The following is a 21,186-nucleotide window of genomic DNA, read 5'->3' as shown; positions in this document are numbered from 1 at the left end:
AACTGTGGCCATGCGTGTGCGTTTCTTTCTTCCAAAAGGCTTCGAGGCATCATGGAGTGATAGAAAGTCCTACATGACAACCTCACTTCTAATATTTGCCAGATTTTTTTTGTAGGTATCCTATTCCCTCATGTTAGATAACATGTGTAAACAGGAGCTGCATGAAGGGGCCTTCATGCCTGTCTCTGAGGAAATTGCTTCGAAGACGGATTAAGGCAAAAATGCTGAGGTATTTGAAGAAAGATGTAAAACGACCACAGCTCTGCCCATCAAACCCTTAACATATGTGTTAGCAGGTACCTGAAGAGTGTTGTTAACTTCTGTTGGTTAATACTTAAAGGTGGGGTAGGTCATTTTGGAGAAACCAGCTCGAGTGTGCTAGAATTTTAAAATACACAGCCGGAAAAAATCTGCCACTTCCTTACAGAGCCCCTCCTCCAACACACAGGAACGCGCACATGACCAATGAGGGCACGAGATAGATGTGTGCACAGATGGAAGGCTGACAGGCAGGTAGGCCATCCAGTTACTTTAGCCGGGCCGGCTAAAATGATTGGTCGTGCTTTTTACAGTACTACGGCTTCCACAGGTGACATTTTGTTATGGATTTTTTGTCAAAGCAGTTAATATTGCTATCGGGATGTTAAGAGCATTCCATGGAATATAACAAAAAGTGTATCTCGAGCCGGTTTCTCAAACTTACCTACCACACCTTTAATGTCATAAACTGCTTCTGTGAGTCACGTCACAAATTTGGAAAATATCAGTTTTCATGTAGGGATTTATTGAGATCCTTGAGCACAAGTCCCAAAAGGTAAAAAAATAAAAGAAATAATTTGCTTTTAAGAAAACAACATATTTAGGTCTCAATAATGAAACCAAGATAATTGATAAATGTGAAATAATCTTGTGATGTCGGCTACTTTTACTCATTTAGCAGGACCCCCTACTGTCTTTCAACAACTTTGAGTCTGATCCCTTACAGTTGAAACATTTCAGATCCTTTTAGACCTCGGTTGTCTCTCTCGCCTTCACAGTGCGTGATCTTTCACAGCTTCCATAGGATTATCACCCCAAGTTAACAGGGTCTTTAACAGCTGAATGGCACCAAGAATCATGCTAGGAATTAGTCACCTGCTACCTCAGCCATCCATAGCCACATAGCAGCAGCAGAGAGAGGACGCTTGACACAGGAAGTGCCCTCCTGGGGGCTCAAAAGCTGGTGTCAAACAAGGTTGAGGTCGCTCGCCACCTCGCACACAGGGCACAGCAGGAAGTGTGGCTTCCTTAAGTCGTGACTGAAGGGGCAGAGGTCAGAGAACGTGACACGCGGATCGTGTTTCTGCCCCCAGATGTGGCAGAGGGCGGCCATGGCTCCAGTCTGGAGGTGCCCCAAATCCAGCGTGACGGCAGAAACAGAAACTTCTATTTTGAGAAATGCCATTCCTCTAATAATACAGCAGCGTATTGATCTCTTTTTTTTTTTTTTAAACCTGCATATTTTCAAGGCTATTTTTTAAAGCTTCACATTTACACACTTTCTAACTTGATATATCAGTTTAACACTTTTCCTGCTAGCTACAGACATAGCTGCTTCACATGAGCAGATTTGGCCTGAAATGTTCTGCATGGGCGCCACAGCAGAATAAAGAAAGGAGGTTGCATATGTGTGCATGTCCTATGTATAGATCATGTGAGCCTTAGCATAGCTCAGTTTTGGATTGTGTTTATATTCTCTGTAAAATATTTCCAGAGGATCTGCGTGCGCTGTGCTTCCTCACTCTCCTGTCAACGCTGTCAAGAGTGCACTGAGCTTGAGAATGAGAAACAGGTGTGCGTGAAATGTGCGGATCACTCCATTATCTCTCTTTCACTCCCCCCCACCTCTCTCGACCTCTCTGAGACGCTCGTGTTGGGCTGTCTTTTATGACAAAGGGGAGTGAAGGGAGGAGGGTGAGGAGGGTGAGAAGAGAAAACACAGAAGGAGAGAGGATGGACGCTGAGAACGAGCAACACAGAGCTGCCAAATGTGCTTTTTATTCTTTGACTTTAATCTAATATTGTAGAAAACAGCTTGAACAAAAACTGCCCACAGCCAATCAACAAACAAGTTTCAAGCAATGCTGCAATTCAAGAGAACAATCAAATAAGAATAACATTAGAAATAGGTCATGTGATAATATGTTTGTCTCAGTTACATGGATAAGTTCTGGTGTTGTTTAGATCTGACTGCATCACATGTGACTATTAACATCAAAGGTATAAAGCTGCTGTGATCATCTGTGTTGATCTGTGGTAGTTGTGGGGCAATTAAGGCTAAAAGTCTGCTAAGATGTGTGAAGTGCAGAGTTACGATTAATTAATCAACAAAGTGAGAACAATCTGATTAAGAACAATGACCTAATCAATTGAATCCAGGTTTAGTCAACAAAGTAATCTTAAGATCGATCAATCAATCAATCTGCATTAATGAAGATACTTTAGAAATACTCAGTATGTAACTTACTTATTTAGTCATAAATCATTAATTAAATGAAACAATAATCTTTTTGAAACTTTGTCTTGGGTGCCATTTAGCCTGAACCTTGGCAAGCTGACATTAGCATTAAGCTAAAGCCTCAACAAAGCTACTAGCAAGACTCTATCCCGGGCTTGTTTTCAGTGGTATTGTTTCGGTAGGCCACTATCAGGCATACTGCAATTTAATAAGTTGATAATAAACATATTTTAGCTTAAGGCATTCTCATATTCTTTCCAAAAAATAAGGCGTTGGCCAACAATTTCTGTAGGCTAGTCACAGCAGTATGAACAAATCACATACAAACCTCATGCAAGTACTAACATGAAGTAAAAAGTATTCCTAATTAGTTGAAGTTTATAGCAGTCATGGATTTTTTAAGACTTTCAAACATAAACAATTTCTTTATAATTTGTATTGATAACTATTAACATCAACTATGTGACTTTAAACAGTAGAGCCAACTTCAATTAGGCAAATTCTTTTAGGCTATACTTTAAGCTACATGTCACTTGGTGTAATTAAACTTTTACCACTAATATCACTATCACTAACTACTGTTTAGGTTATTGAAAGCTAGTAAAGGCTACTTGCAGGATTCTTGTATGTTGTGATCTTCTTGGGTGATTTCACCTGTTGTAAGTCCCTCTTGATTAAAGCTCAGCTAACTGAAATGTTATGTAATGATATTACTATAATAATGTTTAGGAAACCAGATGACTTATTATGATGTTATATTTGACACTGTCCTCTGCCCCCTAGGCCATGCCCCCCCCCCCCCCCCAGCTCCGTGCAGGATGCATAGGAGTCAGTTTACATGCAGCCTAATACCTGCCCCCCCCCCACACACACACACACACACACACACACACACACACACACACACACACACACACACACACACACACACACACACACACACACACACACACACACACACACACACACACACACACACACACACACACACACACACACACACACACACACACACACACACACACACACACACTCCACCCCACCCCCTCTCCTGCAGGGACTCCCTCTTTACGCGCCGCGCAGCGTGCCGTCAGAGAGCCAGCAGGGACCGCAGAGCGCACAGCCGTCTGTCACAGAGCACCTCCGCTTCATTACGGGATTTCAAAGACAACAAGAGTGGATAAACTTAAGCGAACAAGGTGAGAAAACATTTTGAATGGTTCCGTTATAAGTCGATGTGTGAGTCTAGGTTATTTTGTCATGTTTTCCGTGTACCGATCAGGTACATTCGGATAGAGTTGATTCATGCGATCTGTGTGATAATGCGTGTCAGTTTCCCTTCGTTCAGCCCTCAATATGATACAAATATATTATAGCTTTTATCAGTGAAAGATTGGCAATTGATCGCGCCCTCACTGAACCTTACGGCACAGCTGCAATGAAAAATAACCAACAGCCTGGTAACTGAAAATGACCCAACACTGCTGTGGCAATGAGTGTGGCACTCACTGGCGATTCTTGTGTTTATAAAACCGCTGTATATTATTTTTTACAAGTTTAATCCTAGATCTTATTTACCTAAAAAGTGTGCCTTTTAAAAATATACTACAATATCACTTTTAGTTTGTCTTCTTAGTCATGCCTGAGATTTTTATGGTGTGTTTATGGCCGGTGCCCTCTAAAACAAATCCTCATTGGCAGTAGCCTGTATCTGTGATGGATGGCAGGCTCTTGTAGCCATAAACAACACACCAGGTTTATGGATGGACCCAAAAAATGTTTCAAGAAGTTGACAAGTGCAGCAATTCATCATCCGCCATGTAAAACTATATGTGGACTGCCTGGTTTAACTCAGCCTTGAAGCCCAGTCAGTAATAGGTGCATGGTATGGAGAGAGGACTGACCACTGATACAGTTGACCTGGGGCAGCAGGTTTATCCCATCTTAACTTTACGCTAAATATTTACATCTGGATGAAATCACGGCACAAATGAGGCTCTGGCTTCCAGACGTCTAATCATGGAAGAAACGTTTTGTAATGTTAAATTAAAGGAGCATTTTTCTACCTCCAATCATTGTATTTATGATAAATGCATGCCACGTTTTGTAGTAAACAATATAAGACAGTGTTACCTGAGAACTTAAGGAACTAAAGTCAGTCAGGGGATCATTATGCAACCCACCCACCAACTGAATAGACTGTAAAGACTGTCTCCTCCATGGTGACAATCACATGCCCTCGGGGTTAACTCCACCTTGACCCACCTCTACTCCTCCCTCCTCCTCCCTGACGTGTTTCATGCAGTTCAGATCGGTGTGGGGTAAGAAGCATAAACAGCTTAGGATCCAGACTAAACAGACCGCACATGTCCTGTAAACACGTTCACCCTGAGATTCATAGGTGTGCACATCTCGGTTGGCATGTGGGCAGCAGCAGGAGGTTTAATCATGCGTTTTGATGCAGATCATGAACTGGCAGGGATGAAACTTTACTTTCCCGAGGCAGAGGTGCTCTTTTATTTCCCTGCTTAGGACAAAGCAGTGTCAGAAAATAAAATCACTGAAAACAATGTTTGAAGTTTCAAGGCTTTATTGTAATTTGCACATTAGTTATAGGCCTAGTGTCGATATGGCAATGAAAAACAGGCTCCTCCAACAGTGCAACATATATGTAGGACATAGAACAAATAAAACAGATAAAATAGTGCAAGAGAATGTTTTGAGATGTGCATTAAGTTGCTGAAATGTCCCTTTGGCTCAGCACTTTAAGGAGTCTATTTTGTCTGAAAAGATAAACTTACATAAGATTGTTTATTTCATAGATGGGAGTGCTTACCCTTAAGGTACTTGTAAAATGTAATGCATGACGCACAATGAGTTACTCGAGGGTAGATTCATGCCCGTTAACTTTGTACCTTTCCATGATGCAACTTTCTTTTTTTGTTGAAAGTTGAAAGCCCACAAATCTGACCCAGCTTGCTTGAAAGCTACTGTGAGTCATGGATCATAAACACCTACAGCCAGCATCAATCCTTCATATTGCACTTGTTTAAACGCAGGATACAAACATCTCTCAGACTGAATTCCTACCTGCAAAATTACTGTGTGGAGCGGTCGTAAACAGTCCCCCCCCCCCCTTCTTTTTCTCTCCCGAATCATGTGGCAATGCGCTAATTTTGCAGCTGTAATTCGGTGTGTTTGATGCTGATCTCAGCGGAGCAGACGAGAATACTTCCTCCCCTCCCCTCGCAGAGCGGAGCGCCCGGGGGCACGGAGCTGCTCGCTGCAGTCTGGGGTGTTGACAGGAGGCCTGACATCATTAATATGACTAAATGAAATGTAATTAAGGTCTTTGCCTCCCCGCTTTGCTCCTAGCATGAGCGGTGATATTATAGATGATGATGGTGCAAAGCCTGGAGAATTATGTGACTTTTGAAACACTAAACTTATTCATGAATATTCATGCACCCGACACTGTGGTTGTCTACGGAGAAGCCAATCAGCCACCATATCATTGACCTGTGCAGGATCTAGCACAGGTCAATGATATGGGAGTTTCTTAGGAGATATAAAAGCACACCAGGGCTTATCTTTATTTTCCAATTTTCTCCCCTCAAAACAAAGCAGTTTTGAGTCTCAACAAGTGTATAATCTGATCGGTCTAAGCCACATCAATGCTGACTTCGGAAGCCGCACGATATTTCATGGTTTTAGTTCACAATGGGCCACTCATGTGTTTCTTATCACTTCAGTTCAGCTGTACCGCAGTCACATTCAAGGCATCGTTTTGCTTTCCTGCAGTCTTAAAAACATCACATTTTAAGAGCATGGATGTCAAACATGTGTTATCTTTAATCCCCTTTTTGTTGCACATGTTCACGTGTAAAGACCCCCAAGTTATGGCGAGAAGCTCCAGTTTCTAATTAGAGAAGAAAACGTACCCTGCTAATGACATCATCATCCCCCCGGCCCCCCCTGGCGCCGTGTGTTGCTGAACGGCAGCTGGTTTAAGACATTTGAGGATCACAACAGTGTGAGACTTCAAACACTCACACAACCGTGAGGCTTATCATTTCGCTTTATTGCTACGCATGGCCTTGTTTGGGCCATTGTAGAGACTCTCCCTGGGAACTTCCTTTCTGACCGTTTTCAGGAAGCGCAGTTTTGAAAAGAGGAACAACTTTTCGATTAAAGTCACGGCTTCTCAGTTACATCCATCAACAAAACAGCAGAGAGACATCTTGTGGTACAGTAATACCTTCTCCTCAAAGAATCGGTGGCTGAAACAAGAAGTAACGCCTACCATCTGCTGTAGCTACCAAGCTAGTATGTCTCCTGTTTTGTAAACACCCGAGTGTGGAATCGTTGAAGCTATAATTTGATGAGTAAAGACATATTTTTAAAACTGGTTGTAGCTTTTTGGATTGAAACCCTTCCTTGTTGGCTTATCTCTTTAAAGATTTATGATGCTGCACTCTCAAGAAATGCCTTTGAAATCATTTTACTGCGCTGGCAGAAATGAAAATGTGCACCAAATGTTCCTATCTAACTTTGAAGTGAAATGATTATTATCATAATCAGTCTTGTCATTCTCTGAGGGCCTGCTCTTACATCACTTGTATTTCCAATGGGCTCAATCCATAATTCATCGTGGGCAGCAAAAGCATAAGACATGATCTGACAGATGTCCGTCACCTGACAGTCCCCTGTGATTGGGCGACAGCTGTGAGAGCAGCCCTTCTCTCATTGCTCTCACATCCCCGTAATTGTTCACAGTCTCTGTAGCTCTGCCACATCCCATCACACTCAGCCGCGCTGTGTCCGCTCATCCACGAGGAAGATGACACAGGCCCGGACAATCCCTCCGACGCGATGGAGGGGGGGGGGGATTCGATGCAGCTCCACAGACTCTTCCGGCTCCCCCAGATGTTTTCTGATTCTGACAGGAGGCGAGGAAGGGAGGACGGGAAGAGGGATGAACGGCAGGGTCTCTTTTTGGAGGCACTCGGGGGGATGTTACCGAGAAGCAGGTCGGTGGATGGGTAATGAGAGAGGACAGCTGGCAGGTTCAGGGGAGGGTAACAGCTAAGCGTAGATGGCAGTGAGGAAAAACACAAGAGCTCAGCTGAGGGTCTTTGTGTGAGAGAACTTTTAGAGAAGCTTTTGTTGTTGTTGGAAAGTTTGGGAGAAATTATGCATGATTCAGGTGTTGTTTTGAGATGGTTGCAAGAGATTGTATTTCGAGTTAAGGCCCTGAATACCTTTTTGATTCGTCAAAGTGCGATGGGGCATCAACATCAAATATTTGGGCCAATGTTTTGTTTATTTTACACGAGAGAATTCTGTATTGATGAACTGTATGTTTTCCTTTCTATTCTCCCTTGCATGAAGTATACAGGACTCACTTGGAAAAAGATGACAAACAGAATATAGCAACTGTTTTGAATGTAGGCTTTGTGGGGTTGTGTTACAGTATTGTTAATTAAATGTACACAAAAAGCAGATAAGATCATTTTTGAAAAAACGATATATGAACTAAAGAGTTTTTCCCAAGCTTTGACTTTGAGTGTATGCTATTTAGTCATTAACATATGTTGTTAAAGAGGAATACTTCAACTTAAACGTTTTTAGAGGCTTTAATAGCATACTTTACTGTAATGCTAGCTTTATATGCCCTACTTTCGATAAAACGAAAGTATGTGCCTCACGTTCCTGTTTGTTTTGTTTGATAGTTTGTGTGGGGCACTTTATTTAATCAGGAAATGAACTAAATGAACCTGATCAAACAGTGTTCAGTTGTGTAGAAAGCTAATCAATGCTGGCACATTTGAAGTGGTAGAGAGTGTGTAGTGACTCAGTGGTGGGGGGGGGGGGCGACACTACAGTCACAGACGACCCAGTATTTGGAGACACAGCACAGCTGGAGCAGCTTTAAGCTCCAAGCAACCCCAAACAGCCCTGTCACACTGCTCACAAGTCAGTGCTAACCCTTACTGCTAACATCAGCAACATGTGCTCGGAACAATTCTGCAAATGTTGTGTGAATGTCCTTTTTGCAGCCTGGTGTGTCTGTGTGAAAAGAGGGTGGAGTTACACAGATGTTACTTTTTTGTTGTCGCTCTGTGAGTTCTGTATTTCTTTTCAAGTGTCACCCAACCTTATCTCTGGTGTCCAGCTTTTCATTCATCTTTCTAAAACGTAAGTAGTAGTGGTTTCCACCCCTCTATATATCCATCGCAGTGTAGTGTGGCTTTAACTTGATTTCACTCAACTCAAATGCAGCTACACAGGTGTGTGATCTCACACCACTCACCATGTTATGACATTTTAGTTGCTCTTTGCCAACAGCTACCATCCAGTGAAGCATCTTTCCTCACTTTGTTGAAGCAGACATGTGCCTGCCTGGCAGAGTGAAAAATGTGCCGACTTGTTGAAATAAAACATCTGGCATCTAGCCACACAGTGCTGTCTTTCAGAGCATTCTCACCAGCTGAGAGCTTAATGAGGGAGCTCACTGTGGGAACAGGCCTTAATAATTGAAGACTCTAGGAGATTGAGGGATGTGCCCAGATCTCTGCCTATGCACTGAGCTGTAAACGCTGTATAAACAACCTCAGGACAAGCTTTTTCAGGCGAGATCTGTGTTGCCTGAGTTGCAAAGTGCATTCCCAGTCCATTGCTGCTCTGCACACACTCCGTATACTGTAGGTCACTGCGGTTCGTACTGCTGGTCACATAAAGCGGGCTGGCATGTGGAGGGAGCAGCAGCGGTGGTCTTAATTTACTAAACAATGCTGTCCAGACACAAGACCTTGATATGATTTAGCCCAGATTTGGACACTCTGTGTACACTCTCTCCTGCTCACACTCTCTCTTACTGTCTCCTCCCACACAAACATCCACATGACAAACTGCACACCTTGGTTGCTCTATATGTAACCTTTGCATTAGTTTTGTGTTTTATCAAGCCCAGGGAACCATGCTATAGTGGCCAGAGGTGGAACTGCAGGTCAGGTAACATGCAGAGTTTCAGAAAGGATTTTGATATATACATCTAAAGGAAACCTACCTCCATATTTTCTCTTTTAAGTAAAGTTTTTAAAAGCCGCACCTGTAGGCTACTACTATAAAATGAACATCAATATTGCTTATTTCATCTGACTGACAATCACCAATAGACTTTAACACATTTGAGATGACAGCATTTTTGGGACTTTGTCTTTAAAAAATGCTTTTTAATGTATTCTTTTAACAGAAAATTCTGTCTATAAAGTAAGCTCAATTAAATAATTATTTTCCCATAATTCATGTGTGCGGGAAGTCAGGCAGGCTCAATAAGAAGAGACACTAATGCACATGTATTATGGGCATCTAAGTGGTAGAAAGAAACTTTGTTGACATATTCTTTCAGTGAGTAGCTCTCATTAGAATGGATAAGATGCTATTTTAGGACACCTTTCTTTAGATCCATGCCCCACAGATGAGTGATAATACTTTTTTGAGGATCCATGTATACGTCATCTCCCTGTAAGTGCACAAGTTCAACCCTGAATAGTTCACTCATCAACAGTGAGGTATCGCAGCCGGGCTTAACATTCCTGCTCTGGGAGGCTGGTTCAGGTGTCTCTGTGTTACAGGGAGGATTATTAGGTTTCCTGGCACATTGCACCTGGTGTAGACATCATGTGAGTGACTTCTGCACCACTTAGTCAAGCTGTTAGCAGAAATTCTCATTACTAAAACTCATTTTCAGTTTTCAAATCAGACTTTCAAAGACTAAGTTTGAGTGTTGTTATTATCTTAAAAACTGTAGCTAAAAAGTAAATATTGACTCGTAACATTTTATAGGTCAGAGCGGTTTAATTATCAACAGTGCCGGCACTTTTCCTGGCCCTTGTTTGAGAAAGGAACTTGCCCAGTTGATAAAAGCGAGGAATAAATGTGAACATGTTATCTCAGCAGACGCTATCTGTGTTAGCACTGCATGGGCGTTACAGTGTTGATAAAGTCCAGACTTACAGTAAAAGGCTGCTTTTGGTTGACTCTGTCTGAGCCACTAAAATCTCACTGTTAAAGTACTTAACTCAGATTAGTGGAATACAGCCAACTAACAATTGCTTTCACTTTTGATTAAGCTTTGGATCAATCTTTACTTTATTTTGTTATAAAATGCTCTTTTTCTCACTGATTATTAACCAGCTTGCAAGGCAGTTGGCTAATAATTAGCTGTTTTACAAGCTACTTAGCTGTTATGTGTGGAAGTTATCTCGCGTTGATTTATTGTACAATTTTTCCTTTTGAAGATGTTTGTGTTTTCACTTCTTTATTCAACCTACTTTCAACAACTAGCGAGAAATTATTTTGTATAGGTTTTGGTTGATTTTACAATAAGTGAATAGACTTAGCTGATTATTAGCAAGCCTTGCTAATTAGCCTGAGTTACTTGTCTGCATACTGGCTCATTAACTCTTATACTTTAAGGGGTTTTTGTTGTGAGTAGAAGGAGATCTCTTCACATTTCTGTGTTCTTGGTCTTTTCTGTCTTCTTTAACTCATATTGACGTGTAGTTTCAAAGACACAGCATGTTCCTCAGAGGCTCATATCTTATCACTTTCCTTCCAAAGTCTGCGCCGGCCTCAGCTGTCTCTGGGCTGATTTGTTTTGAATGACAAAAGAGCCGCAGCAGTGAGTTAAGAGCCTATCTTATCCATTTTACAGTTTGGGAGGAGGCTTATTCAGGGCGGGGGTCCCGTAAGTCGTCCCAGGTGGCCCTCTGCTGTGGAGCCAGCCCCTAGGTAGCATCTCACCGTAGATCAAGCGGCTAATGCAGCTCAAGGCCTCACAATGTTGATAGGATTTACAACTGGCTACAAGGCCTTTTCAGGGACAGAAGCCTATGTCCTGTGGCTCCGTCTCTTACACTTTATTGTCACCATGTTGTTATTTGTCCCTTTCGACTAATGAGCCAGGTCAAGACCTATCTGTAGACCTGGAGGAGGACCATTGTTGTGCCCCAGTAATAATGCAAAAGAAAGGCCGGTATGTCCTTTTATTTGACTAATAGATGAAGACACCTCTTGTTCTTTGTCCTGCCCCATAACAGACTTCTTGAGGTCTGTGGTGTTGGTTAATGACCGAACAGGATAGAGTCATACATCGTGGCTCATTAGTGCGCTTTATGTTCACACTGTAGAGAATCAATGTGCACAGATGCTTCACCGTGACATAAAAAAAACGTTTGAACATTCAGACATTTCAGCCCATTGCTGATCATTACTCTGTGTCATCATTAGGAGCAGGGCCAGACGTTAGTGTTAAGAAAGTGAGATTTGCGGGAGGGAAGAAAGGAAAGGCATTAAATGAGGCCAGTTGGCTCTGTCGGCAGCAGATGCCTCTCATCTGTCCAGGTAAGCATGCTGAATTTATTCCCAAGCACTTTAAAGGTGGTCCTTGTGAATGTATGAACCTCTTATCTCCTGTTTATCACGCTGAATACATCATTCACTCTGGGACCTCCTTTAACCTTCTAATCCGACGCCAGCTGTTTTTCCTCTTTGAAATGCTAAACCAGATACAGTTATTTTTCTGTGGGCTTTCTTGAAGCAAACAAACACTTCCTGCATTTCTTTGGTGTTTATCTTCTTTCTGCGGCACCGCTTTACATCAGAGAAAATAAGCAGAGCTGTATTTTTCCACTGTCGATAATCGATAACACAATGTAAACATGCTGCTTTGTGTTCTCCAGGGCTCAAATATAGAACACTTACAATGCCGTTAATTAAAAGGGAAATTGAAGTACACTGTCGCTTCTCTTGACAGCTCTCGGTCAGGGTATGTCCGAGGGTCTTGATGTAGCATGGCACAAAACATCTGTTTCCTCTTTAGCTGCATGGGGGCGCCGGGCTAAGCCTCCCCTGCAGGCTGGGCCGTCCGCTTCACAGGGAGGACACTGAGAGGCAGGAAGGGATAGAGAGCAGACAGGCAGGCAGGCGTTTTAATTAAAGAACAGAGGGATGGGAGGTGAAGGAGAGCTGCATTGGTGATCCTGCAGTCTGTTATGATCAAGATGTTGTAGATTTCCTCTGACATTTCACTTGTTTGTATATGTTTTCATTCACAGGCTTCATTCTGTAACTATCCAGCTTGTCATGTTGTACAATCTATTAAGTGTTATGTTCAATGAACTGACCTTAAGCTCCGCCTGTAACAAGGCTCACAGTAGTATACATATGTAGTTGTGAATGGAGCAGAGTGCTTGTTGAATCTTTGAACAGCCCACAAATATATTATCCCAAAATCAGATTTGGGTGGAGGGGACTGTTTCTGACATTTTTTTGTAACTTCCTGTGACCGACAATTCATGTAGAAAGAGGTGAGAAGGTATCCGTTGCACTTCTTATTTTAGCTGTTGCACGTGTGTCACAGCTCCCGAGCGAAAACAAATTAACATAGACACAAAAATAATAAGACCAATAAGATTAGACCACTAGTTCCAAAAAGTTTGGATGTATGAACCTTTATAGGTAAACAATGCCTACACCTAACTTGTCATATTTTGCTCAAGTTTCTAAACTGTGAACAGATTAACCAAAATGTGTGTTTTACTTTTTTGGATTGTTTCATTTGAATAGAGTCAAAATAGTTGGAAAGATTTCTTCTTCAGTCCTTTTTCGGTTATTTCACATTATGAACCCTCAAATGTGTCTTTCCTTGTGAAAAATAGGTTACTCCATAAATAACAGTGACAATATATGATTAAATCCAGTACTCCTGAATAAAACATCTTGTTTGGCAAAAGCTTTTGAAGATTGCACTCAGACACAGACGGAGTAAATAGAGCAGCAGGAGAGAGACAGGAAGAGAGTGATGGGGCAGGGGGGAAATGAGAGGGTACCGAGGCCCTGTGGCACATAGTGGAGAGATGATGAGGGGGAAGGAGGGCAGGGGAAATGAGAGACCCAAGGTGAGGTAGCATAAGGACGGGGAAGGTGGGGGGTTGTTCACTATAGAGATGAGAAAGAAGGGGAAGGGTTTAGAGGTTAATGACAACCTACAGAGAGAGATGAATGAGGTTGCGTAACACGAGGACAATTTTACAGCCATCTCACGCTTTTCACAAACCTAGAGATCACAGGAGAAGGTGCTGGGTACTAATCTGGCTCATTACAGTCAATGGAGCTAATGTTGTTCTGTGTGTGTGTGTGTGTGTGTGTGTGTGTGTGTGTGTGTGTGTGTGTGTGTGTGTGTGTGTGTGTGTGTGTGTGTGTGTGTGTGTGTGTGTGTGTGTGTGTGTGTGTGTGTGTGTGTGTGTGTGTGTGTGTGTGTGTGTGTGTGTGTGTGTGTGTGCGTGTGCGTGTGCGTGTGCGTGTGCGTGTGCGTGTGCGTGTGCGTGTGTGTCTTCATGCACATTTCTTCTTCCCCCTGATCTACTATTCCTTTAATTTATTAATTTATGTTTAGAAGAATCCTTAGTCATTTTCTATTTTCAGGACCATTTCTGGTTAAGACATTGTTTTTGAAAAAACGTCACTGTGACTCAGATTTAGAAATATGATGTCCGAGATAACACTTGGAGCAAGAGATAACCTCTGAAAGCGGCTGGCTCCCTTCAAGCTTGTAATGTCAGATTCAATGAGTTCACACAATCATTCAGAGTTAAACCAAGGAAAACATCAGAAGAAGGACAAACATTGCCCATATTGTTGAGGACTGTACAGATTATCAGTTGCTGTAGACAAATCAATTACCCCCATACCCCTCAATAAAAGCCAACATCAGGAATACTGACTTGCTATGGCAATAACCTTCTTTAATGCTTCAGTAGCATATCCTGCACCTTTTTCATTTTAAACACAGATGTGGAACAGATTGTTCCGGAAGAAAGGTGTCTAATAAATACCCAAAAACCCTGACCATACACTGTAACCTCCAGTCCCACTTCCTCCTCATTTTCTGCCTATTTTTCTTGTTTCATGCTTCTACTCTTCCACACCTGTTGCTTTTCCCGGAACTCTACCTAAACAATGGCTGACTTTCCCGACATCTGGAAAAAAACAACTAGTTGGCTGTTGACCCCCCCCCCCTTCCTCAGTGGTTTATAGTGGCATGACATTTGACATGCTCAAGCTTCTCTGTGAGGGTGTGCAGACTAAAGGAGGTCGAGTTACGTGAACGTGAAATGAAACGTGAAACTTCTTATGTGTCAATAGTAGTTAAGTAGCATTAGACAAAAGAGTAATGCCATGGTTAAGAAGTTGTGTTCTAAATTGTGTATATCTTCGATTGCAGCTATCTAATGGGCTTAATTCAAATGAAAGTGAAATATTTAATGCAAAAGAATAATTTTCACAACCTTATGTCCCTAAATTCACTGCTGGTATTTAGGGTATTCAGATGTTTTTGAGTTACTCTGGTTTATAACAAATATGCAAAACGCTTTTAAACCAGGTCTTTAATTTGTTATTGTCCTTGTTAGTCCTAAACGTATTTCCAAAAACTAGAGAATCGGCCATATTTGTTTTCCTTTGAGATACCAATTTTGTTACCCCCCTTGGTTTGCTTTGTTCAAGTCACTTTGTTTCAATTGAATGTCAGTGACATTGACAATGACAGTGCAGTCGGTCATGTTGTCATAAGTTTGAATGTACGTCATGACCTTTGTTGAATGTTATTCTGCCATTTACTATATCGTAGTGCTTTAAGACGGTAAACCAAGGGTTAAGTGGTGTTTGCTTGTGCTTGGTGCTATCAGTGGGGTCATATGGTTTGTCTTAAATCATGAGACATGGATCCTTTTTCCTGCCAGAGGAGGTGGTTCATTGTTTTAGCTCATGTGAAGGAACAGTTAAAATAGCATTTGATAACACTTGAAGCAGACCTGAGGGAACAATAAGCACCTCCTGTTGTCTAGCACAGCACACAGATTTTGAAGGGAAGTGAATAAAAAACTCGCTCCACTTGGTATATATAACATCTTTAAGTTCAAGAGATGTGTTCTCTGTCTTCACACTTTCTTCACAACATGCTGCTTCTTTCGTAGACATGAATAAGATGTAGAATAAGACAACGGTTATATATATTGCCTTTTTGAATCCATAGGGAAGTCCTTTTTTGCCTTGTGCTGACCGACATACACATTAAGCTCAGGTGCAAAACTAGAGCAGCAGATATACCCATGACCACATGCACACATACATAGACACACGATAAGTGGGCAGGGTTGTTTTCATGCTATAAATACTCCTTGGGTAGAGCCTTTCCCATTATAGACACGTGCAACCTACTCTCCACTTCCAAATCCTCATAGCTTGACAACTTTAAAATATATAAAACCTCTCTCTTCACAGAACACATAAATATATAATGTTTGTTTTAAAGTGTTGTGTAACCTCTTTTAGTGGCTTGTTAATATGAAAGACAAGCTGTTTAACTGTGACTGTGAAAGAGATGTTAGCTCAGAAGGGTATTGGTCACACTTTGAGATGTTTAATGACAACAAACTCAGTGTAGTTTTTAACACAGATGTTTATTTAAATCTTGTCGGCATTCAGCTAAACCTACCTGTCAAAAGACTGTTATTTTTAAAGGGATTTTCCCCCTTGAGTTTCTTATCCTGGTATGTAAGAGCAATGGCTTTGACAGACAAAAGAACTGTTGCCAAGAAAAACTAATTAAATGAACAACATTATTGTTAAAATGCTGTTAATTAAAACTACAAAATAATAATACAATTTCCCTCTGCTTGCCAAGTTTTCACAACGATGAATCCTTTAGGATGTTGTGTTTGCTGCCTTTTCTTTTGGCCTACTGGACATTGTTAAATTCATTCATCATTCATCCAAAATATACTGGATGTGGCAATGCTGTCTGGACAAAGGACATCAATCATTACAAAAATAAAAGGACAGATTTGAATGAGTGACAAAAGATAAAGAAATGCGTGCGTGGGAAACATTACCCACATATGCTCGTTAATTCATAATTGTGATAAAGGAAAAACTATTCTAACTTCTAAAATGTTTAAGCATGTCAACATAGCCTTTAGTTGAACCCTTGCCTCTTTACTCATGTTTAGGAGTGTCAGCTTCTATTAGCATGCTTATTGTATTTAATATGTAATCTGTTTCGGTCATGTAACTCCCTCCAGCTTTAAATACGAGCTTTAGGGACCACTGTTCTGCCTGCCATCTGGTCTCTGTTGCTTGCCCTGGAGGATAACATTTCAAACTAAAACTCACTCTTTCTTTCTCTGTGTGTCCCCTAGGAGTCCACACAGGTGAAGCGAGGACAAGGACGAGATCTGCATCTGCCCCATCTGTCCATCAACGACCCAAGTGCCTCGGTGCCGGCCACCCTCAGGTCACCTCAACCACAACGGGCGTCAAACAACAAAAGTCTTGACCCGGCAACCCTCAGACAACCTGCACAAAGCAAATATTTGAAGCCATTATATCTAATTTCTCCAGGCAGCCGTCACTGAAACAGCAAAGGGTGTTGTTAGGAGACAGAAGGAGAGAAGAAAAAGTGGGGGAGGAAAGAATAACCCTTTCAAAGTGCACCCTGCTTGCTATTTCTGCTGCGTTGTGGGCTGGGAGCGTCTCATTTGGGAGTGACCTTGGCTGACAAAAAAAGGCCTTCCCTGTGCCCTGCCTGCATATCCAAATGCCTGTATAAATACTGGATAGAGATATCAATTTGTGTGGTTTCTGACATTGCCCAACAAAGAGACTGTCAGCTATCTATAGAATACGTAGGAGTCTGTGGTGTGCTGAATTGCAACACATCTTTTACCTCTCGAAGTTGGTTCGAGAGCGGTGAGAACAGGAATGAGAGCTACCACTGTTTTCTGCACCTAGAAACCTTTGCAGAATCTCTAGACTTGAACCTTCATAGGGCCAACAACTGCTCTCTGAGGGACACCAGAAGCTGTCAGTCATTTGTGGGCTGCAGTTTTGATGTCTTTCCCAGCTCAGTAAATAAACATGAAGCCCCTCACGCCAATTGGATCCCCCTCCCCTCTGAGGCTCCTCAACAAGGGTCCAGACTACCTGCGCAGGACGATAGATGGTGGAGGATATGGACGCTCAATCAGCGCTGTGGAGAGGCTTGAGGCGGACAAAGCCAAATATGTTAAGAGCCAGCAGGTGATAAATACCAAACAGGAGCCAGTGCTGGTGCCATGCGCTACTCCACCACCGCAGCCCCGACGAGCTTTATCCACCCCTGGCAGCCTGACGCCTCGTCTCACCCCACGCTGTTCATCAAACACCCCCTTCTCTACACTCTCTGGCTCCTTCACCTCAAGAGATGAGAATGAAAATGACGACTCCAGGAAGGAGAACAGACGGACTTCTGTTGACATCGAGGCGCATAACCGGAGCAATGTGAACAATGTTTTGCCTCCCAACCCCAGGACTCCGGGCATCAACTCCTTGGTAGCGCCCCACAGTGCCCCTGTACTCAGAAGAAGCAATGGCAAACGCATGCTGAGGCCGGACTCCCTCCTCATGTACAGGCAGAAGAAAGAGTGCAAGAGCCCCGAAGGTGCAGCAGTTGCAGAGAACAATAACAGTGAAGTGAAGGGATACAGTTTTGTCCGTCGCCTCTTCCAGGGCTCCATGAGGGAGAAGGGTAGCGGAGGTGATGGCAAGATCCAGAAGATGGTGATTGGTGAAGAGAAAGCGCCATCACGGGATGGAGATTCCCGCATGTCTTGGACCAATGAAAAAGACAATACTGACGGAGGACCGGGGAGCAGGGGGTCGAGTAAAACTGACCATGATCGCAGCCCAGGGTCGATCCCCAGCCCTGGGTTTAGCTCTTTGCTTGAACAGACTAATAATGGATTTACAAACGGTACCAGTGATGGTATCAACACTGACAACCACTCAAGTGACCATGATGATGAGAACGACCCATGGAAGCGGGCGTCACCCCCACCAACACCCAGAAAGCAGTTTGGGTCCGACCTGCGCTGCTCAGTAGCGTTGTCAGATCAGGAGAATTTCTTTGACTTTTGCGGGCTGGATTTGGATATGATAGATCGTCTGGGCCGTGAGAACTTCCTCTCCGGGGCCAGCTCCATAGACACACTCTCGCTGGCCCTCCGCAGCGTGGTAGGGGACGGATGTGGCGGCTCGGAGCCCAGCGAGTTCTCGCAGCACTCAGGAGACGGGCTGTTTCAGGAGGAGCTGGCTGAGCAGCTTCCCAACGGCGTGTCAATCATTGAGAGGAATGCTCGTGTCATCAAGTGGCTTTACGGGTGTAAGAACGCTGCTCGAGAGGGACCCAAAGAGTCTACTGTGTAATATAGGCACAAGGAACCATGTGTGGTGGAGTGCTGGTGTCTGAAGGGTTTCCTCTAACAAGAACTTATTTTTGATTAAACCGTTAAGCATCCTCACCCAAAGAGAAGGAGCAGTGCAGTAATGTGCTGCTAAGAGGCATCACAAACTACAAGTGAAGCATTAAGTCATAACATAGAGTTAGCACTCCAAGGCACACGTTAACCTTTGGTCCCTTGCTCTTCCTGACTCCAAAGACACTGTTTCTTCAAACAACTGCAACAACTGCTATTAGTTATCGCAGGGCAAATTGATATATTGTATTTATAGATCTTATGGACCTTTTGTGTGGGTGTAGAAAGACCTTACTGGTGTACGAAACCAAATGTCTCCGTGTGTGTGGAGTGGACCTCGCTGTCCTCTCAATTTGTAGCTTCTTTTCAGTTACAGACCGAACTGAACAGGCCCCTGTGGCCCTCACAAGGCACATAAGTGTATGTTTGTCATGACACACTGGACAGTTTAGTGTCCTTGGCACACACACACTCACTTAATGACTAGATTAAAATGGAAAACCACTAAGCTATGTTTTAACTAAAACTGGAAAACTGTTGTGTGAGTGTGAAGTGAACCATGAGTACCTCATTTGGATCTGTCCCAGTCTAGATTGTGTGTTGCTTCTTTTTTTTTACTCCCTAAACGCAGGCGTTGGAACAAACATGCAAAGGACCCCTGTGGGGTTGTTAATACACTGAACTGGACAGACAAAGGAAATAAAGAAGATATAGCTTTGACCCTCCACAGAGATTCATCTCATATAACGTTAAACACTGAGCTCGATTCGTGGAAGACAAGAATCCATTTGTGACCAGTGATTTTCATAATTTTCACCTTGATTTTAATCTCTGAAGGGGGTTGATGCTCACGTGTTATTAACCCTGTCCAATAATCACTTGTGACACACTCATTGATTACCACAGCTCATGTTTCATGTCTATTGAGTGAGTACTGTGAGCGACATGGTTGCGAGAACATCAGGGAAATGTTCCTGTAAGAGCAAAACTGGACTTTTGCAAGCAAATATAAGCACAATTTTAAACTCACTAGATATAAGTAGAATAAATGAAGAAGAATCCATGAAAATTATCTATTCACCTCTAAAAGTAAAGTAGCTAAAGTTGTCAAAGCCTGCCTTCAAAATATTTTAGTGTCACTTTTACCATCTGGCAGTTTACAGACGTTAACCTTCCCATCTGGCTCAGTCAGTGCCCATCAAAACAAGAAGGGGAGGCAGACGCCCTCCTTCCTCTGATAAGCACAGATCCTACCTCACTTCATCCATCCATCAGTGACTTTCACTTTATCTCCATGAAAGGTAATTTCCATTGCTTGGCCTGGATGCCACAGAAATATGAACATGGGGTCTGCGAAGGTATGCAAAGGTTAAAGTGAGAGGCGTTTGGGTTGAGAATGACTGAACTAAAGGGCACAATATTTTTGTATGTGATAAATTAACACCATTACTTGCAGCTTTGTTATGTTTAATTTCCAGTATCAACATCAGCATGGCACACTAATGAAATCCCTCCAACCCAGATTTTTTTGTTTCATATCTCCCAAAAACATTTGGTTGCATGTTTACAAAATGGCTCCATGGAACTCTGAATCTCTTTTTTTTATTTGACATAAATATATATGAGAGATTTGGTTTTATTCCAAAGATGTTTGTGTATATGATGTACACGGCAAATAAACACAAAGAATGAAATAATTGTGTCGAGGTCATTTGTTTTAGGTCTTTTTTGTGTTCTTAATAATAAGCATTTGAATTATAGCAAAAGGTTTTCCTAGATAACGTATTTCAAACATTCTTAGACATTCAATATATAGGAAACAAAACCTTCAAAATGTAAAAGACTACTCTTTAGATCACAGAAGTCAATATAAAAACATTTTAAAATAAGCTTTGACTTCTCTAATCGTCTTGGAGGTTAATGGTCGACTGATTATTGCCTTGACTCTTTGTTGCCGCCCTCCACCACATCACGTCACATTTTTCACATTATCTCAAGTGGCTAAGCGCTAATCGTTTTAGCATTCCCTGCATGGTCTTGCTCTTGAGTGAGTTGCAACAGGTTGTGTTTGTAAAGGCGTCCTCAGTGTGGCCTGATGCTGTGTCTACACCGTCTGATGGCGACCCTCCGGCCTTCTGCAGACTTCTCCTGACACTCTTTATTTCCCTCTTAGACCTGAGTCATCTGTTGTTTGCACATGCACCAGCTCTCAATGTTTTCAAATCTCAAGGGGAAGTCAGATCTAAAAGTGTTTTTTATCTTATGCTTAGAGTCTACCCAGTCTCAGAGCTTGAATCCTGAAGGGAAACTCCATTAACTCAGTCCATTTAT

At 42.4% G+C, this 21,186-nt stretch overlaps 1 protein-coding gene across 1 annotated transcript; it reads left to right on the top strand.

Moving 5' to 3' along the window:
• The first annotated feature begins 3,576 nt into the window (after positions 1-3,576).
• Positions 3,577-20,546, top strand: fam110d (family with sequence similarity 110 member D). The gene is made up of 2 exons (XM_034103059.2): positions 3,577-3,696; positions 16,762-20,546. Exon 2 carries the CDS (start codon positions 17,480-17,482, stop codon positions 18,803-18,805), a length of 1,326 nt encoding a protein of 441 aa, XP_033958950.1. The 5' UTR covers positions 3,577-3,696; positions 16,762-17,479; the 3' UTR covers positions 18,806-20,546.
• Positions 20,547-21,186: the final 640 nt, after the last annotated feature.

This window comes from Pseudochaenichthys georgianus, chromosome 16 (assembly GCF_902827115.2).
Source record: "Pseudochaenichthys georgianus chromosome 16, fPseGeo1.2, whole genome shotgun sequence".
NCBI classification, from domain to species: domain Eukaryota; kingdom Metazoa; phylum Chordata; class Actinopteri; order Perciformes; family Channichthyidae; genus Pseudochaenichthys; species Pseudochaenichthys georgianus.
Note: the sequence above shows the minus strand (reverse complement) of the source record. Positions and strands in the feature narration are given on the sequence as shown.

Excerpts from the sequence above, each read along its gene's own strand:
- fam110d (XM_034103059.2), top strand. The coding sequence starts at position 17,480 with ATGAAGCCCCTCACGCCAATTGGATCCCCCTCCCCTCTGAGGCTCCTC.